Below are 18,585 nucleotides of genomic sequence, written 5' to 3'. Positions count from 1 at the left end.
ATGTGCACCATCTTCCAGTATGCACATAATTACACGAGGAACCAGCCTGAATAATGTACAAGCCCCAAGGAGCCTGTATTGAATACCAACTCTGGGTCACAAAGATTTAGTGACTCATTTTGGATGATATTAAATAAACTGTCTTGTGAGATGGCACAGAGCCAACCCCACATGATTTAGTATAATCTTTCACACTGGCTTATTTCATAAACCCTGTGTATCTTTAATTCTGAGGATGATAGAGAGAAGTTTCCATGCTAAATCTCCTTGGATCTAATTTATAAACATTTCTTACGCACAAAACAGGGCCTGAAACTGGCGTACGCCACCTCCCATGCAAAGTATGTGGTCTACAAAGACAACAAGGAAATTGTGCGCATAAATCTACATGTAAGAACTGCAGACACAGGGACATGAAGCGTTGATCTGAAGCTAGATTGTTTCGCCATACTGCACATTTCACTGGCAAAGCCTCGACTTCAGTCACCCTGAAGGCAGATGACTGAGCCATAGTTAGCCGAATAAACTGATGTAGAAACACAAAAAACTAAAACGACTGTGGGTCATAGCACCAGTATTTTTGTCTTTAATAATATTAGTTTATTTACTTTGAATACATTTTACTGTGCGGTAACAAGCACAGAGTAAACAGACATAGCAGTTTTGCTTGACACTCTTCATCTATTCATTTAGCATGTTTTCATCACCATCACATAACAGTGGTATAAATCTAGCCTGACAGCTCTCACACATTCATACTCTCATTATCAGATTATCATTATGTAGAGTTGGTAACCGTTGATACATCCGGTGGTATCGTGTACATAGAAAAAAAATGTTTCTTCCAGTGGCTTACTTCAGTGGCCACCAGCATTGGTTGTTTTGGAAGGAATGCACCCTCAATTTAGCAAATAGTGCTCAACAGTGTGGTACCGGATGTAAAATTCCCATTCATCTTCTCCAATGTGGATTTGATTACTAGTAATATTATCAGAAATGTCTAAGTTAGACTCACCACGAGCTAATGATAGTATATGCTCCTGTCTAACACAAAAGTTTGCAAGTTGTCAACCTCTTTTAAAGAAAACAGTCCAATTGCAATTTCTGCCAAAAACACTACAATACCCACAATCCAAGAGTGACACTGCAATGTCTCTGATTGTCGGGGTCACTGGAAACCATGGAGATGTCTACCACACCTGTGAGCAAAGACTGTTGACTGTGGATGACAGCAATACATGCTGATGTAGTATGAAATGATACTCAAGTTATGATGTATGATATATTACATTATCATTTATATATAAACACTACAACACAGATAAGCGTAGTGAAAAGGTTCATACGTGGTTTGAAAGCTCGAAAAGCTATCCTTCACAAGGAATAAAATCAAACCCAATGTATTGTGGGTTTTGTAGTTTCTTCATCCTTGTAATGAAATGTGTACACGGTCTTATACCTTTGCCTTTTCTCTGTTTTTTAAAGCAATTTTTGAGCCAAAACAAACATTTGACAGTCATGAGTATGCAGTTAGCTAGTTAGCTTGGTTCATGCATTAAAAATGTTGTAAAAAAGATTTTTGTGAAATGTCTATGTGGGATTTGAATGGCGAATTTTACTACCGGAGCCAGAGACGCTGAAAAAGTGGGCAGACACTGTTGAGCTCTATACTGCTTTTTGTATAAAATAAACATTTATACATATTTAAGTGAATTCTCAAACTTCGTGTTATCATAAACTAAGTTGTTTTTTCTGAGATGTATGATTTCAGTTCCTTTTTGCTCTCTTTGTGGTTGTACTAATTACCGGAAAAAGTTAAATGTGTCTTGAGTAGCAGTTTTTGAAATGTTCTGTTGGCTCTCTGAATGCATTAGGGATGTCTTTAGATTGTGTCTGTCCACAAACTAAAGAGTGAAGTGTTATGGCTCTGACTGGGCTCTACATATATTTTTAAGTAAATAAAGTTGTGTCCCAACTCTTTTTACGAATCAGAACCATCCTTTTACTTTTCAAGTGCCGAAACTGAGCTACTAAAGTTAGCTAAATATATTTGTGTAAATCATCTGAGGCCATTTTTTCATGTTGTCTTCTCATTTCTCAAGAGTAGAAGGCAGAGGAAAAATTGCATCATCCTGTTTGAAGTGTAACAGATGACCTTCATTTTACTCTCTGAATTGCTCTAATGATCAGGATTAGCATCTCATCACGCCCAGAACATATGCAAAGTGTCATGGGGGCTAGGAATAAGGTGGATAGTGGAGGAGAGATCAATGATTTACATGAGCACACAAAAAGTCAGCGATATCTGTTAAACTTCAGTGAAACTCCTGCATATTAGGAATAGTGGTGATCTGGCGGTGGTGTGGTCTGGCATGGTGTCAGTTTGTTTTTCTTTGTTTTGTGATGTAGCAACAGAATCTTGTTTTTTTTTCACCACCTTTCATTTACAGATTACCTGATTTTTATGTGAAATGGTGCATTTTCTTTAACTTCCTTCTGCTGTGGACTGGGACAGTCCGCTGGGAGGAACATGAGGCAGATCTATGTGTCTTTATTTCCAGATGGATGGGGATGTGACCAGTTCTATTAATCTGAATTATTTTTGGCACATGCAAGTTTCATTTATTTAAATTTAGATTCCACACACTGTTTTGTAAATGATACCCCAGATCTTATTTTTAAACCCTTTCCCCAGACCTTTTTGTTGTATATTTGTACCGTGTATAGTAATGCACTAACCTGGCACACCAGATGGATTTGATTCCCACATCCATCCGGTAAACCTCCGATAGATGGCGTTTGGGAAAGGGCAGAGTCTTTGAAAGAAAAAACTTGGAGGGTGATTGGATGAACGTTCTGTCTGTCACATCTTTACGGGCCAATCAGAGCAACAAAACACGTGACGTAGCAGCTACCGAGCTGCGCCCCAACCGGGGAGTAAATTCCATAGAGAACTACATAACGCAAACCATGGTGACTGTAGACATGTCAGTACACGACTTTTGTCATTTTTGAAAAGGAAACAACTCAACGCTGTTCTTTGTTCTTCTTTTAACAAAGAAATGTCGTCAAGTTCTGATAACACTGGCGATTTAGCAGCATCCACGCTAATGTCCTCCAGAATAATTGCACTGGCCTCTTGGCGCTGCTTGCTTATGTTACGATTCTGCCGCACTCAAAAGTATTGCCCCTTGACGCTGATTGGTCCTGTCACTTTCTAACCAGGCCTAAACGGTTCAGACAGGAGCTTTGCAAGATGAATTCGCCAGTGTGAAACACAGAACCGGGCGTATCCATCTGCTTTGCAAGGTTATTAATGTGCGCTTAGGTTTCATTAGACTTTAGTGTACTGTGCATTCAGAAAGTATTCAGACCCCTTTCACGTTTTTGATTTTGTTTTGTTACAGTTCTTACATGTAGATACTACAGCAGGAAAAAAACCAACAACAAAAAACCTTTTTTCTTCTCATTAATCAACACTCAGTAGAGGGAAGCCTCTCCTCAGTGCAAAACACATGAAAGCCAACCCCCAGCAGGGTTAATGACATCCTGTTTAAAATCAACTGAACTTTTAAGCAAGTTTATTCTGGGGCAACTGTAGCTCATTTGGTAGAATCGTTCATCTCTGAACTGGTGTAAAAATTGCTGTAAAAAAAAAAAATGCCATTCAAGCTCAATCTCAAGTCATCTTTAAACACAGATACTCAATGCAAATGCAGCTAAAAATCAGTTCTGGATGGAAATGTTAACTTGCACAAACAATCTGGTTGACACAGATTTTTCATCTTTCTGGATTCCATCAGAAATGATCAATAAGACCTTCATCCAAGTCGTCAGATGTTGTTCATAGTCCGTCAAAGCAAGCATTTTTTCTTTTAGTCATTTATTCCTGTTGGTTGCAAATAAATCACAGAAGATCAGTTTCTTTTTCAGATTGTTGAAGTAATGGTGAGTGAAGCCCTTGTGTAACTACTAGCAGTTAAAATGAGACTCACTTAAAACTGATGAATGAGCGCTCCTCTGGGGGATTTATCAACAAGATTGAGATTACTTGTCTAGTAAACCTTATTCAAAAGCACATTTAAAACAACTGAGGTTAAACAAAGCATTTTGCAGTGCCATCCATTTCTGTCTAAAGGTGTACAACACTGTCAGCAACTGATATCAACTTGACTCTGCCTCTACAATTGTGGTTTGCTGCATATTCTTTAATTCCCTGTAAGACTACGGCTTGGCTAAAAGGGATTAGACGTTTGTCATACCAGCAGAGAGGGATAGGCACAAGAGGGAAACTCGGTTTTCTTCCCATCCAGCAGCACTCTGTTTAAGCTCTGCAGTAAAGTTTTATGTTTGCCTTAGAAGAACCAGTTATTTGACAGTGTGTTATTCTCATCATCGAGGAAAGGTGTGTGTGTATCGTGACAGCTGGTTGCTAGGACATGCTAGGAGTGCTACAGGCAAGTCGAGTCTTCTAGGTCTAGCATGATACAGGATCTTGGGGATATGGATATGGTGTAGCAGGGCTGCCGAAGGCCAAACGCACACTGAGAAATAACTACTGCAATTAGAGTTAGCTGGAGCTTTGGCAAGAAGGAAAGTGGGTCAGAAAGGAGATGAGTGTGTGTTTGCAAAACCCATCTGTTTTTTTTTCTTTTTACTCAGTGTTTGAATGTCTAAAGCTCTGTGTCAGCAACACTACTTTGCATTATTGTTTGTGCAAACTGACAATACAAAACCTGTCACATTTTTCACACACCCTTTCAGCCTAGCATGAGGAAACTTGGTTAGTGATTTGGCTCTCCCATACTGAGCTCACAGTCAGCTGTGATGAAAACTGTCAAACCCTTGAGTCAAAACAAATCTTCCCAACTACAATCCCGCAAGAGAATTTACATTTTCTTTGTTTATCTTTCCTCCTACATCTACCAGGGTGGCTCAAGAATGGAATTTTCTGCAAAAAACAGTTAAAGTAACACTTGTGTCACACACTGGGTAGCCTTGAAACTGAATCCAAACACATAAGGGATAGGCTTCATTGTCTTCTATTTAACATGCCTCAGTTAATGTGGTTTACATGGTCATCTCACATGATAGCGTGATTTCTCCCTCAGTTTTCTTTTGGACGTGCAACATCAGAAAAAAAGAGGAAAAAGACTAAGATCAAGATAAACCAACCTGCCCAGGAGCAGTTTCAAACATAAAGTCATTTGATCAAGATAAATCAGGAACAATTAACATTTGAGATAAAGAATTAACCTTAAGCTGGAACTTGAGTCTTGACTATAGAGCAAATACTTGCAAGTCACTGAGAAGGTAATCTTGACTTTCATATTTACATTCAACCATTACTGGTTCACTTCAATGCATATAATGCCATACTTATGTTTCAGAGCATGTACAGTTGTCTGCTTTCAGCAAAGTAGAATGGCAGGACAGATTTGCTATATTATCGTAATTTTTTCTACTTTTTGCACCTTGTCTTAAATCAAGTGCACAAGTATTTTTTGTAAAGAACTTTAGAAAAGTAAGCCCATTAATTTCACTTGTGCAGAAACAACATTTTTGTCATATTTGTTAAAGAAAAAAGAACACTGAAGGAATAAACAAAGAACAAAAGACAAACAAAGACATACGCTCACACTTCAGGTCTCTGAGGTGCACAGTGACCCCAGTCTTGCTTGAATTAAGAAGCAGGAAATTTCTGGTCATTGATGTCCTAATGAAGGGGTGTCAAACTCAAGGCCCAGGGGCCAAATCCAGCCTGTGGTACAGTTGTATCCGGCCCGCAAGATCACTCGATCTTTCTATTATAACTGGCCCACCTGTGAAGTCTGCAGATTTCCTCCAGTATAAAATTGTAACCTTAACCTTAAGGATTTACAGTAAAATTTTCTTGTTAAATTATAAAAATCTGAAAAGTAAAGAGTAAAAAAATAGATAAAAAGTCAGGAAAGTGGGTAAAGAAATTAACTTTCTATCTCATATTTTGCCATTTTAAAAACATTGCCTTTAAATTTCGTGTTTTGACCTTTTGAACTAATAAGTTTGACTTTTTATCTCAGACTCTGAGCCTTTAAACTTATCATTTTGACTTTTTTTTAATGTCAGAATGATTTCTTATCAGTTTTTTTATTCATTTATGTGTTTATTTTTTCATATTTTACTTCTGGTGAAAGTGAGGTTGACAGTTAATGGTTAAATGTTGACCTTGCTAGGCTCTTAGGTTAGGCCTAAATTCAGAATCAGCTGGCAGCTGAGAGGAGGATCAGGAGCGGAGGCCGGAACTTTCCATGGGGAGGGCCAACCAAACATGGGGGCGGTGCTAACTCCCCACATGACATCATGAGGGAAAATCTGAGAATGGCTTGTTTCAGCGCACATTTTCTGAAAGGTGGAGAGAGAGGGGGTGGATTTTTTTTATTCTTGTGAGGATTGTGGAAAGGCCAGGGGCACATATTTTTGCTAGAACAGCCTGAGAAAGTATATTTTGCATAATATGTGACCTTTAAGGCATGATTCTAGTTTAAAAAACAGATCTCTGTCTTTAGGCTTCATGGATATATACAGATATGCATAATCTGCATAGCAATGGAAAACTATGGAATGGTTTCCTTATAATGAAGCACATACAAGGTGAAAAGAATCAGTCTAAGCACAGCAGCTCGTTGAACTCCTAGCTAACCTCAATGTGCATAGAAGACTAATCATTAACATGTTAAAACTTAGATCAGTCAGATAGACATGATTATAACCAACAGACAGTTTCTGTACTTCTGAGTAATTACCCAAGTCTCTGCAGGTTATGATGGTCAATTGTAAAAAAGAAAAAAGCAGCTCTAAGATTTAATAAAACAAATATAGAGAGAAAACCTCTGAACAGCAGAATATGAGTAACTTAACTGATTGGCAACAAGGATCTTGGCAACAAAAGGAAGGTTAGACATGAGTCTATGCTAAGGTGCCTGAATCAAGTGTTGGCTTTTGAAGTAGAGGTTTGATTACTAAAGATTACCAGACAGGGTGATGATTTAAATTCTGCAGGCTACATACTAATCCAATGGTTAGCGTGCTGTTAGCAACATACAAAACGATGGGTCACATGAGGTCATCAAGCATGTTTTGTTGATATCTCCCTCAGTTTTCACTCAGAACAGTGCTTTTGTGGTTCTATATGCTAAATCTATGGCTCATACATGCCTTAAGGATAAAATCAAGACAAAATAAGAACCTCATTTTTGTCTTGGTGTTTTTTTGTGGGAGAATTTTGTGCACATAACCCTTAGGAGCAAAAAATCAGACAAAAAGAAGAGTGACATCGACATAAGAAGCAGGGAAGCCTGAACCAATAGTCTGCTATCAATTTTCCTTAAAACATAAATCAAGCAATAACTGTTGCCTGTCGGTTGCTGAAGCCGTCTCATTGACTAAAAGTTTGTTCTCTATGGGAATGATTTTTAATAATATGAATTGTGTGTGGATTAATTTGACATTTTTGTTTTCTCAGACTCCTCAATCAATTACTTGTACATTTGATGAATGGATCCTATTAGTCTAATAATGGCAAAGGAGAGATAAGATATAAAACTAACAAAAAAGTAAGGACATTTGTGTTTGGTAGATTAGTACTTTGTTGTAACAGTGCTTTTTGGCAATGTATCTTATTCTATTGAAAAGCCTGTTTATTTTCCTTTTAAATGGTGCCACATTTTTATTACCATGAGTCTGTGGGATGAGCAGCAGAGCTGAGAATGTGGGTTGTGCCCATTAGAAAAATAGCCAAATCTTCTCTGCCAGTTCCAAACAATGTATTCTGCCATTGACTCTTGTTTGGTGGATTAGATGACTGATTCATTAAACAAACAGGGGCCTCAGTAGCATGTGGAAGAACCATGCACAACCACAACAACCTCCTCATGCTGGTCACCAGCCTGATCACACACTGCTGTGGGATGGCATCCCATTCTTCAACCAACATAGTTGCAAGTCAGCCAATGTGGTCAAACAGCATGCCCAAGCTGATCCCAAAGTGTTCAGTGGGGTTGAAGTCAGGATTGAGGGCAGGTCATTCATGCTGTCTACTCCCAAATTCTGAAGGTGGTTGCTGATAAACCTCCCTCTGAAGACTGACGATCAGGTGCCAAGCAGGCACCTGGGGGTACCAGAAACTCAAAACAAGAGTCAGTAGCAAAATAAGCTTTTTGGCATTGGCAGAGAAGATTTAGCAAATTTTTCTTTGGCGCAACCCACATACTCAGCTTTGCTGTTTGACCCTCAAATACATGATCCTTACAAATGTGTCATCATTTAAAAGTGAAATAAACAGGCTTTCCAACGTTAAGTTTATGTGTGACATACTGTCTATAAGATATGACATATGAGACATAGGCCTGCATGTTTTCTTTTGTTAAGATCTTATTTATTTAGCATTTATTTGACATAGACATACAGTAACATTGATGCTGTGATATTTACGCATACCCAGGTCCCAGATGCACTGCTTTAATTGTTTATAGCAAAGTGCTAATTTTCAACAACTGTCCTTTTAAAGATTAGAGTTGTAAAAAATAGGGGAAAAATTAAGAAATAGCAGAGATACCTAAAACACTTTTTGAGAAGAAGTTGGGTGAAGTCTCCTAATTATCTAATTTTACTGTGAGCTAAGATCTACAGTATAAATTAGACAACCTTGAGACTTTAAGAACTTAGACGGTGGCTTATTCTCCTCTTATCTTTTTGTTGCTGATATCTCAAAGTGAGCCATCTGTAAGGCCTTGTCCACATGGAGACAAAAGCGATATATTTCCGTTTTGTTTTGAAAAGGTTTTCCGTAAACATGGGATCGTATAAGGAAATGTCCGCATAGGCACAGAACCACTGAAAATGACTGGAAATGCTGTAGTATATATGCCAAGCCTGTACGTGGTGCTGTAAGGATGCCACAGAAATGCACCAAAAGAGAGAAGAAGATCACAGAAAACTGCCACAAACTTTCTCCTGTGTGGATGGGGCCTAAGAAATTTCAAATAACTAGCAAACTGAAAAACTTAGGAGGGGGTGTTGACTGGCTGCTCAGTGTGACTTTAATAATAAACCAAAGTTGAGTGCTCTTGGAAAGCAAGGGGAAAGAAATGTCCAAAAAAGGGGAGAAAACCAGCCACTCCAAACACAAAAATAGAGAAAATGAGGAAGAAATACTAAAAAGCCTTTATTGTAATGGCCAAATCATTAAAAAAGTCAACATGTTTCAACAGTCACATGAATCAACGAGAGGAGAAGCCAGGTGAGAGTCTTCACAGTGGGCTCACTAATCAGGTATTATGATGTGGCCTCTCCCAATACCACTGACAATTTAAACAACCATCAATAAATTAATTTGTCTCTTGAATCTTCACATCATAGCATTGACTTTTTGGATATAACTATCTTTAAAGACACTGAGGGACAGTTACACACCACTCTTTTTAGAAAGAGCACATCACCTCAGAACTGATCCTTTCATCCTCATTACCTTAAGAATAACATTCCTTATGGACAATTACAGCGCCTATGTTGCATTTTTGACCAAGAAGCTGATTTTGATAATCTGACTGAGACTATGTCACATAGATTTTTTTGACAGAGGCTTCCAGCCCAGAACAATTCAACAAGCGGTTGACAGAGCACAGAGCTTGGAGTGCAACACCCTCCTCCAGAAAAACACAAGTCTCAGTCTCGCCCCTTTTTCGTTACTACTTACTGTACACGTGCTGAACAGATCGAACATATTGTCAAGAGTAACTGGGCCACCATTCAGAGTGATCGTTTCTTTCAGATGTTCACCTTACCTAAACCGGCCCATTACTCCATAAAGGGATAGTTAACTATCATTACTAAATGTTTGCTCACTTAAGAGTGAAACTTCATAAAGATCAGTGTATAAGCATTTTCACTGTGAGCATGTTAATATTCTGATGTCAGCTTTTTGCTCAAAGCACCAATGTCCCCTCAGAGCAGTGCCAGAAAAGCCAAAGAAGAACCAAAACAAATGGTACATTACCACCTCACAATGCAGAGTTAAGATTTTAATGTAGATGTTCAATGTATTTCTGTGACATCAGGAAGTTTTATCTAGGGACCCAATATACCACCTCTGCTCTCAGCAAAGATCACTTTTAAATCAAGTTTGATTACATTCATGCAAAAAAAGGCACCCAGTGCCTCTCAGTAAAATTCATCTGAAGTTATAGCATTTATTCATGAGTTTCTCATTTTTGAAAGATTTTTGAAAATTGAAGGCCTTTAATGTTTAAAGAGTTCCTTTCAGGTTGATGCACTTGCATAAACAGAACCTGACATGCTTAAAAATGTAACCTCTTCAGCACACCTGCATCCAATTACACTCCAAGTGTCTGATCAGTCTTGACTCTGAGGGTCTAATCAGTGCTGCCGCTCTGTAAAGGATGCTGTGGAGCACACTTGTTATCCAGTGGTGCAGTGTGCCTGTGTCTGAAGAAGGACATTTTTCTTCATGGTGTCTTTGCATTTAAAGGCATCAGATTATAATATCCTTATAATTCATAGTTGTAACAAACACTTTGATATATCCTTAGCATGTGTTGTAAAAATGACTGGGTCAGGTCTTTCTGGGATGAGTACTGATTTTCAAGTTCCCTGCTGTTGGGCTGTGGTGATGTACTGACAGCTCACATTATAGTACATGTCTATGCCTTTTATTTCTTGTGAATGAGATATCTTTAGAGTGCTTTGAATGATTGTCTTAAAACTTTGCACCAATGTTAACCCTCACTCAAAGATGAACTGAAATGATTTGGAGTTCATAGGTTAAAGTCACAGGGTTCATGTACATCCCTTGCTTTCAAATGCAATATTTCAAGAATTATTGTAGAGACAGCCTTCAAACTTTGCACCAGATAAATCCATCATCAAGAAATGGAAGAAGCCACCAAAACAACCTCTAAAGGAGTTACAGGCTTCACCAGCTGAGATGGGAGAGACTCGGCATGGTGCTGGTAGCAGCATCATGCTGCTGGATGGCCTCTTGGAAGCCGGCCCTAGAAGGCTTGTAAAAGTAGAGGGTAAAATGAATGCTACAAAATACAGGACAATCCTGGAGGATAATCTTATTTGGTGTGCTAGAAAACTATGGCCTGGAAGAAGATTTATGTTCCAGCAAGACAATGACCTGAAGCATACAGCGAAAGTTACACAGAAATGGTTTGAACACAACAAGGTGGATGTTCTGGAGTGGCAGAGTCAGTGCCCAGACATCAACCCAATAGAAAATTTGTGGCTGGATTTGAAATGGGCTGTTCACACCTGATCCTTGTGCAAACTTACAGTGCTTAAGAAGTTTTGCAAAGAAGAATGGAGTAAAATTTCAGTGTTCAGATGTGCAAGCCTACCATGACTGATTTATGAAATCAATAAAATAGCATAACATCCACAAGGTGAATACTTCTTATAGGCACTGTATTTACCTTTTATGAAAAGAAGTGATATGTCACCATCATGGCATGCTCTTTTGTCACTTTGACTCTCTTGAGGGAGTGTGTTATATAAATAAGTTTCTTGTGTTACTTCTCCTGTAGCTGTATCAGTCAATGAATTCTCATACAAGCAGGAGTTTAAATCTACTACATCCACTCTTTTTGAATGACATTAACATGAATATGTAGATTTGTGTGTAGACAGGGTTGATAAATGAGGCAAAGATTACAACATGACGAGTCATTCCTGTATTTTATCAACAATGATTTCCAGCTGTCTTCAATTCTGTTTTCACCCGCTGTTTCTCCTTAACATCCTCTACTGCTCCTACATGCTGCAACATTATCATGTTAGTGTCTGTAGACCCCGTAAACTGACACATCATACTGCTGCTAAGTTTTGTAACAAATTTCTGAGGTAGCACATGTCAACAATAAGCAAAACTTTGTCACCTTGATAATATGAGCATCAAAAAAAGGAGACTTTGTTTCTCCCAAGCCTCCCCTTGTGTTGCTCTCATCATTGCCTCTTTAAAGTCAAAACACTAGAATGAAGAGACAGATGTAGAGCTAAAAAATGAATGCAATTTTTAATGCATTACAAAAACATTAAACACAGACATACTGTATTTATAAATTGTTCACGTTTATGTAAAAATGGAAAACAGCATCAACCTTAAGTCCCTCTAGCATCTCTGTGAGCCATATACTTAAATACAATGGTGAATTATGTGACATGCTCATGAAAAAGCAGATAAAATGCTGTTATTTAACTTACAGGCTAAATAGCATAATGCACAGACTACATAAGCATCTGATCTAAATTACCTAAATTTTACAGCTATTAGAAAATAAACTTAAGCACTGAATTAATTCAGTTTTAATGATATAGTTCGGTATAACAGTGCTGTAATCAGTAAACTGCTAAAATTGACAAGAGTAAACAATTCTCCATGTGTTTTTCAGTGTTAAGATAAAACAAAACAAAAGCATAAATCTCAAGGGGGCACTGAACTTTTAGGAGACTTTGACATTTCCTCAAATGTCAAAGTCTCCTAAAAGTTCAAGATTTTAGACCACAGATTAAAATTGAGATCTAAATACCCTGGTAACTTGCTTGTTCATGTTTCTTCTTGTATCACAGGTTCTTTGTAAACTTCCCATCAGCCAAACAATACTTCAGCCAGTTTCAGGACATGGATGATCCAGAGGAGATGGAGCGAAGCAGCCAACTTCGACATCATGCCCGCAGGGTGATGAATGCTATCAATACTGTGGTGGAGAACCTTCATGATCCAGAGAAAGTGTCCTCAGTACTGGCCTTGGTCGGAAAGGCCCATGCCATCAAACACAAGGTGGAGCCCATGTACTTCAAGGTAACACTGAGGAATAATCTACCTTTATAAGTGGCCTCTGCATTTGAGTTTTAAAGCAATGAATGCACGGTTGTCAAAACTGGTGTAAATTTATTTATTACAACAAAATGTAAAAATGTCAAAAAAACTACAAAAAAGAACAATGTAGAATACTGTAAACAGAAAAATTTTCAAAAAGTGACGATATCATTGTAACCCAATATCAATAAGTCCCCCTCCTACTTCTACATCTGGCGTGCAAATTAGAGGATGAAATGGGCTCATGCTGCATAGATATGACACCTTTTGAAGAGACAGGAGACTTTTACAAGTGTCTTTCCAGCTCTGCTCGACCATGAGTACCCCATTCTCAATCACAGTTGTGTTGATATCTCTTGTACACGAGTCGTGCCTGAGACCAGCCCTTCAAGCTGCATTTAACTCCACTATAGTTGTGTTCACACTAAACAACTGAGACATAGGTTTTCAGAGATCTGAGCCTGGGTTCCCCATGTGAAACCACCATAAGTCACAGAATACACTGTAAAAAATCCAATCTGTTTACTTTAAATGGAACAATTTATAATTTATTGTGTGTACTTTTGATAACTGACCTTGTTGACCAAACACATTATATTAAGTTTATTGTATTATGTAAGATATATTCCAAGTGAACACATAGATTTAAGATGAGCCAACATTTGAGATCTACGTGTGATTTTTTTTTTTTTTTTTTTTAGATTTTATTTTTGGGCCTTTTCATGCCTTTATTTGATAGAGGAAGGACAGTGGATAGACTTGGAAACAGGGAAGAGAGTGGGGAGAGACATGCGGTGAAGGGCCTCAGGCCGGATTTGAACCTGGGCCGCCCGCATACATGTGTGGCGCCTTAAACCACTTGACCATTTGCGCTCCCCACATGTGATTGAATTTTTTCATCTAGACTACCAGAGAGTTAATGATCTCTTTCCTGGCTTAGTTTTATTTGAGCGGGGCAGATATAGGAGCCTGTGACATTACCAGTTTTGATCGGGAATTACCCCGCCCCCTAAGGCTACAATTATATAAAATCCCAGAACAGTTCATCGCAGCATAGTCTGTTGTTTACTGATGTAACTACTTTCATTGAATGTCAACACCTAATTACATGCTGTGTTTTCATTCATTGTGAGGCTAATTTGCCAAATCTATCAGCCATGGTGGCCTGTGAGTCATCAAATGTATTATAACAGAGAGATTTGTACCAGAAAACAGTAAATGTAACCCCCAACTTCTCTCTGCTCTAAAACAAAGACAGGCAGCTGCTCTCTAATCAGAAGCATTTTTTAAAATTGCAGAGGATAGTATTTCTTGTAAGTGTGCATGGCTTCACTTCTTTCAACCAATATACCCACACCATCCTAGAGCAGATTTTACTGCCTCATTCTTCATGATTTTGAAGCTTGATTTTATTGACTTAGAGATGTTTTTTATAACTGACATTTGGCGTGGTGGTTCATAACACAGTGGCCTGTCATACAACAAATGTAAAATAGAAAATTTACTTTACAGTGGAATTTAACTGTGTTACATTTGGCCCCAATATTTGTTTTTACAGTGGATGACATTTCTAGACAAAAAGCAGCATAACAGCCAAACACAAAAAATCAAATTATAAGTCACTTTACTTATCAAAGAAAATAGAGTCAGGGATCCCATTCAAAACAGAGAACTGATTACTTGCAGAAGTTAATGAAGGCAGAACAAGAAAAAGCTTCATCAATAATCTTTAATTTGGACCTTATGGTAGTATGATATTCAATGTGATACTTCAATATGATTCCCTCTTCACTTGATTGAAGAGAGGAAGCATATGCTTCCTCTCTTCTTCAAGTCTTTTCAAAGTTGTCTGCAGTTGGTTCATGAATGCAGCTGTGAAGGAAATACATGATAAGCATTTAAGCATCCCTCTGATGGCTTCCAACTCGACTGCAGAATGAATTTAAAGATTTAAATTATTACTTTTCAAATAAATCATAACACTAATTATTTCTGCTGTGTATTCCCTTTACCCCCCAGTATGATGTTTATTGGCAAAACATTTAGGGACAGTATTTTGTCACTTCCCATTTCATTAAGATAATAATGGTGTTGATGTGATCAAACATAGTATATATCATTAATGTTGCAAAAATTGGTTCCAGTAAATGCTGTCATTCTTTCAGTTACTTACACATCATACCCAAAACATGCTGGGTGAAGGTTCATGTTATGACTGTAAGAACTCACTTCATTCAAAAAATTAAAAAAATGAAACATATTAGATTCTGATTATTTTTTTAATGGAAATTCTATAGAAGCACATTAATATGGAATACATTGTCAAAAAAGCACTGTATGACTGCAGCATATGCATGCATTGTGTTCTGAAAAAAACTTGTTTGCCAAAAAATGACACATAAAAATATGTTTTCTCTGCAGCTTTCACTCACATCTCATGGCCTGTGAGATTTTAATCAGTTGACACAAGCATTTGTGTTGGTTTTTAACAGGCAACTATTAAGGGACGTGTTAATCATGTGTACTGGCGGAGCTCGGGATTAAACCACAGATCTTTCAGTCAGTTGTCAACCTGACAAGCACTCACCTAATTCCCCTTCTACACATAACTAACCACATTTAGATCATATGATCACAAAGTAAGACATCTCTAGAATATAACATCTACTAATGAAGGCCCCTGTCTGAAAGTTAACTTGCTAAATAGACCTTAGATTGAGAATTTCTTTGTCAAAAATATAGATTTTTTTCATTTTTATCACCAGACAAAAGGGAGAATGTTCTGTTCTCTTTCTGTTACTTTGGAGCCAAAGCTACCCGACAAAAATCTTTCCCTCTGTAATTTTGCTGTTCTTTGTATTTCCACTTCTTATATCACCATCTGTGTTATTCTCTCTGTACTTTTCAATTTCGTTGCCTTAGTATTGCCTGTCCACCCACTGCTTTCATGTGTTACTGCTATCGTTTTCAATTCTCACCTGCCTCACTCACTTCTTTACTTCCACCTCTCTGAACTTACTTTACCTTCTGCAGTTAAATTCTCTACTATCCTACCTTTTCCCCTCTACCCGCTGTTAACTTGATAGTCGCCTATTCCCATTCTCCACGCTAAGCATTTGTTTTTTAATCTCTTTTCATGCGAATCCAATTTCTTCCTCACACTCTGTAGATCTTGAGCGGTGTGATGCTGGAGGTGTTGTCTGAAGATTTCCCCGAGTACTTCTCCGCAGAGGTGCAGATGGTGTGGACCAAACTGATGGGAGCAGTGTACTGGCACGTGACAGGGGCCTACACAGATGTGGGCTGGCTCCAGGTCTCCAGCTCAGCAGTGTGAACAGTTTGGGATCGGTTGAAGAAGTTCCAAATACAGGAGTTTGGTTTCACAGACATGGATGAGATGATTGTGGTAATCCGCGAGACACTGTACTTTATTTTGGTTTTATTTGGGTGCTAAGCCTTCATTGCTGTAGTGTCTCCATGTTGCACTACTTAAACAATGTAGCCAGACAACATTTGACTTTTCTTGTACCGAGTTTTAGCAAATGTAAGTGCTGCTGTGGTGTGTGTGGGTGTGTGTGTTAAGCCATGAAGGCTATCACTGCTAGAGCTAACTATCCAGTTCTACTTTTTAATCCAAGAGCCGCCATGGCAGTTGCATCACAAAAGCTTTAAGTTACCAACAGATTTTAATTTTATGTTAGGAATACTTTAAAAGGCTATTTACCCTTTGCTAAACTGTTAACCCTTTGGTCGCTGCTGCTAGGACTTTCAAACTTTAAAATCTTAACAATTTCAAAAACATTTGTAGTATGTTAGCTTTTTAAACTATCAAGAATAATAAAACAATTTATTGATTCCGAGGATTTGATAAATTTTAATATTTCTATTCAAATACAGCTGATTTGGACAACTGTAATAGCAATTCTTGCTAGCATATTCTTAGCTTGCTAACTGTCTAATTAAGATTAACTAGTCATTCAATAGCTGTCTCCAGCTGAGTCTTTCAAACATAAAATAACAGTAAAAGGGTCTTCAAAACTTCTTGAATGATTCACAAAAGATATCTCAACTGGTAAAGCTGGTAAACTGTTCTCACGAGGTGTTGCTGCTAAGCCTGTCAAGCTATCTAACCTTACATGTCGTTACCAATGATGACGAGAACTTTTCAAAAACATTTTTAGTATGTTAGCTTCTAAAACTACCTATGATAAAAATAATAATAATAATAATAATAACTATATATATATAAAGCTAATATAAAGCTAATTTTATATGTATTTAACAATGATGACAAGCAGTTTTCAAAGATAACCATAAGCTCATAAACCTGTTAGGATTAATAAAAAATGTATTGATTTTTAGGATTGGATTTATTATTTCTATCCAAATAATGCTGATTTAGCCAACTGTAATAGCAACTGTTGCTAGCATTTTAAGCTTGCTAGCTAGCTAGCTAATGTTAGCTCAACTTGTTATTTGATGAAACTGTCTCAAGCAGACTTCTTTGAACAAAAAAACAGCAAAATGGTTTTCAAAAGTTCTTAAAAGATTTACAACAGATATATGAACTGATAGTAATTAAAATCCAAGAAATGAATTGGACCTTCCCTAAACTGTCGTCCTGAGTTGTTGCTGTAAGGCCGTCAAGTTGTTCTTACATGCAGTTAACAATGACAACAAACTACATAAACTTTAAATTTTAAACATATTTCTCATTTTCAGAAGGATGAATGCCTCCCTGAATAGCTGAATATTGTTGATTTTACCAACCAAACAAAGCAGACTGCTAGCAAGCAAATATTTGAGCTGTTTTTTTCCTGATAGCACTGTCTTCAGCTTTCTTGTTTTGAAAACAAACCTCTCTAAAGAGACTCAAAGAGTCATTAAAAAGTTCTCAGAGAATCATTACAGCTAGTCTATGAACCACAATTAAAGGGTTTATCAACCTAGGAATTGCTTGCCCTTTCATTATTCCTGTTTGCAACAACTATACCCGTCATCTATCTAATTAGCTGCCTTATGCAGTATAATGAAAGCAGACAAATTAGTAAGTTTTAAAACAATGATTTTTTTGTTTTCAGAGGTTTTAAGAAGAATGTGGTGCATTAAAGTGCAAAAATGATAGATAATAATTGCTAATATAGATGTGTAATGTGTAACTACCATTAGCAGCTTATCAGCAGGGATCACCAGAGGTACATCCCACCACTCTCTACAATCAGACAACAGAATTGACTTAGTATTTTTTTGTTTGACATATACTATAAATCCTAAATAATGAGGAGTAAAAATTGTTGTGAACTTAAAATTTAGATTTAAAATATAAATGTGACGAAATTTATTTCCTGGTCATGTTTCAAGCTTGAGTCACTTATTATTAATTTCATGTGCACATTTGTTCCTCTTCAAAATGAGAGCACTGTTAAAAAAAATGTGCCTGTAAAGGTATTACAAAGGTGTCTGAGTTGAGACAAAAAGAGCAAGTCATGCAATGTCACAGAGCTGAAGCATACACATAAAAATGAATCAGAGCAGCAGACCACACTTGGCCAAGACAGTCTGGCTCATCTATGATGGCCAGTCGAACAGACAGTGAATCTGACATGCCTTATATCTCAGAACCGAAATACACCCTGAAACATTTGAAAAAAAAAATGGACTAAACTTCCTTTTAGGGCTAAAGTAACAGTTTGGATATTCAGAGT

At 37.5% G+C, this 18,585-nt stretch overlaps 1 protein-coding gene across 1 annotated transcript in view; it reads left to right on the top strand.

Annotated features, from left to right (window-relative positions):
- Window positions 1–16,214, top strand: part of cygb2 (cytoglobin 2) — a 31,991-nt gene extending 15,777 nt beyond the window's left edge. The window contains exons 2-3 of the mRNA XM_041786124.1: window positions 12,631–12,862; window positions 16,050–16,214. Coding sequence (XP_041642058.1) covers window positions 12,631–12,862; window positions 16,050–16,214 — 397 coding nt within the window. The remainder of the gene's footprint in view (window positions 1–12,630; window positions 12,863–16,049) is intronic.
- The last annotated feature ends 2,371 nt before the right edge of the window (window positions 16,215–18,585 follow it).

This window comes from Cheilinus undulatus, linkage group 4 (assembly GCF_018320785.1).
Source record: "Cheilinus undulatus linkage group 4, ASM1832078v1, whole genome shotgun sequence".
Lineage (NCBI taxonomy): Eukaryota > Metazoa > Chordata > Actinopteri > Labriformes > Labridae > Cheilinus > Cheilinus undulatus.
The sequence above is the reverse complement of the archived record's forward strand: the minus strand, read 5'-3'. Positions and strand labels throughout refer to the sequence as shown.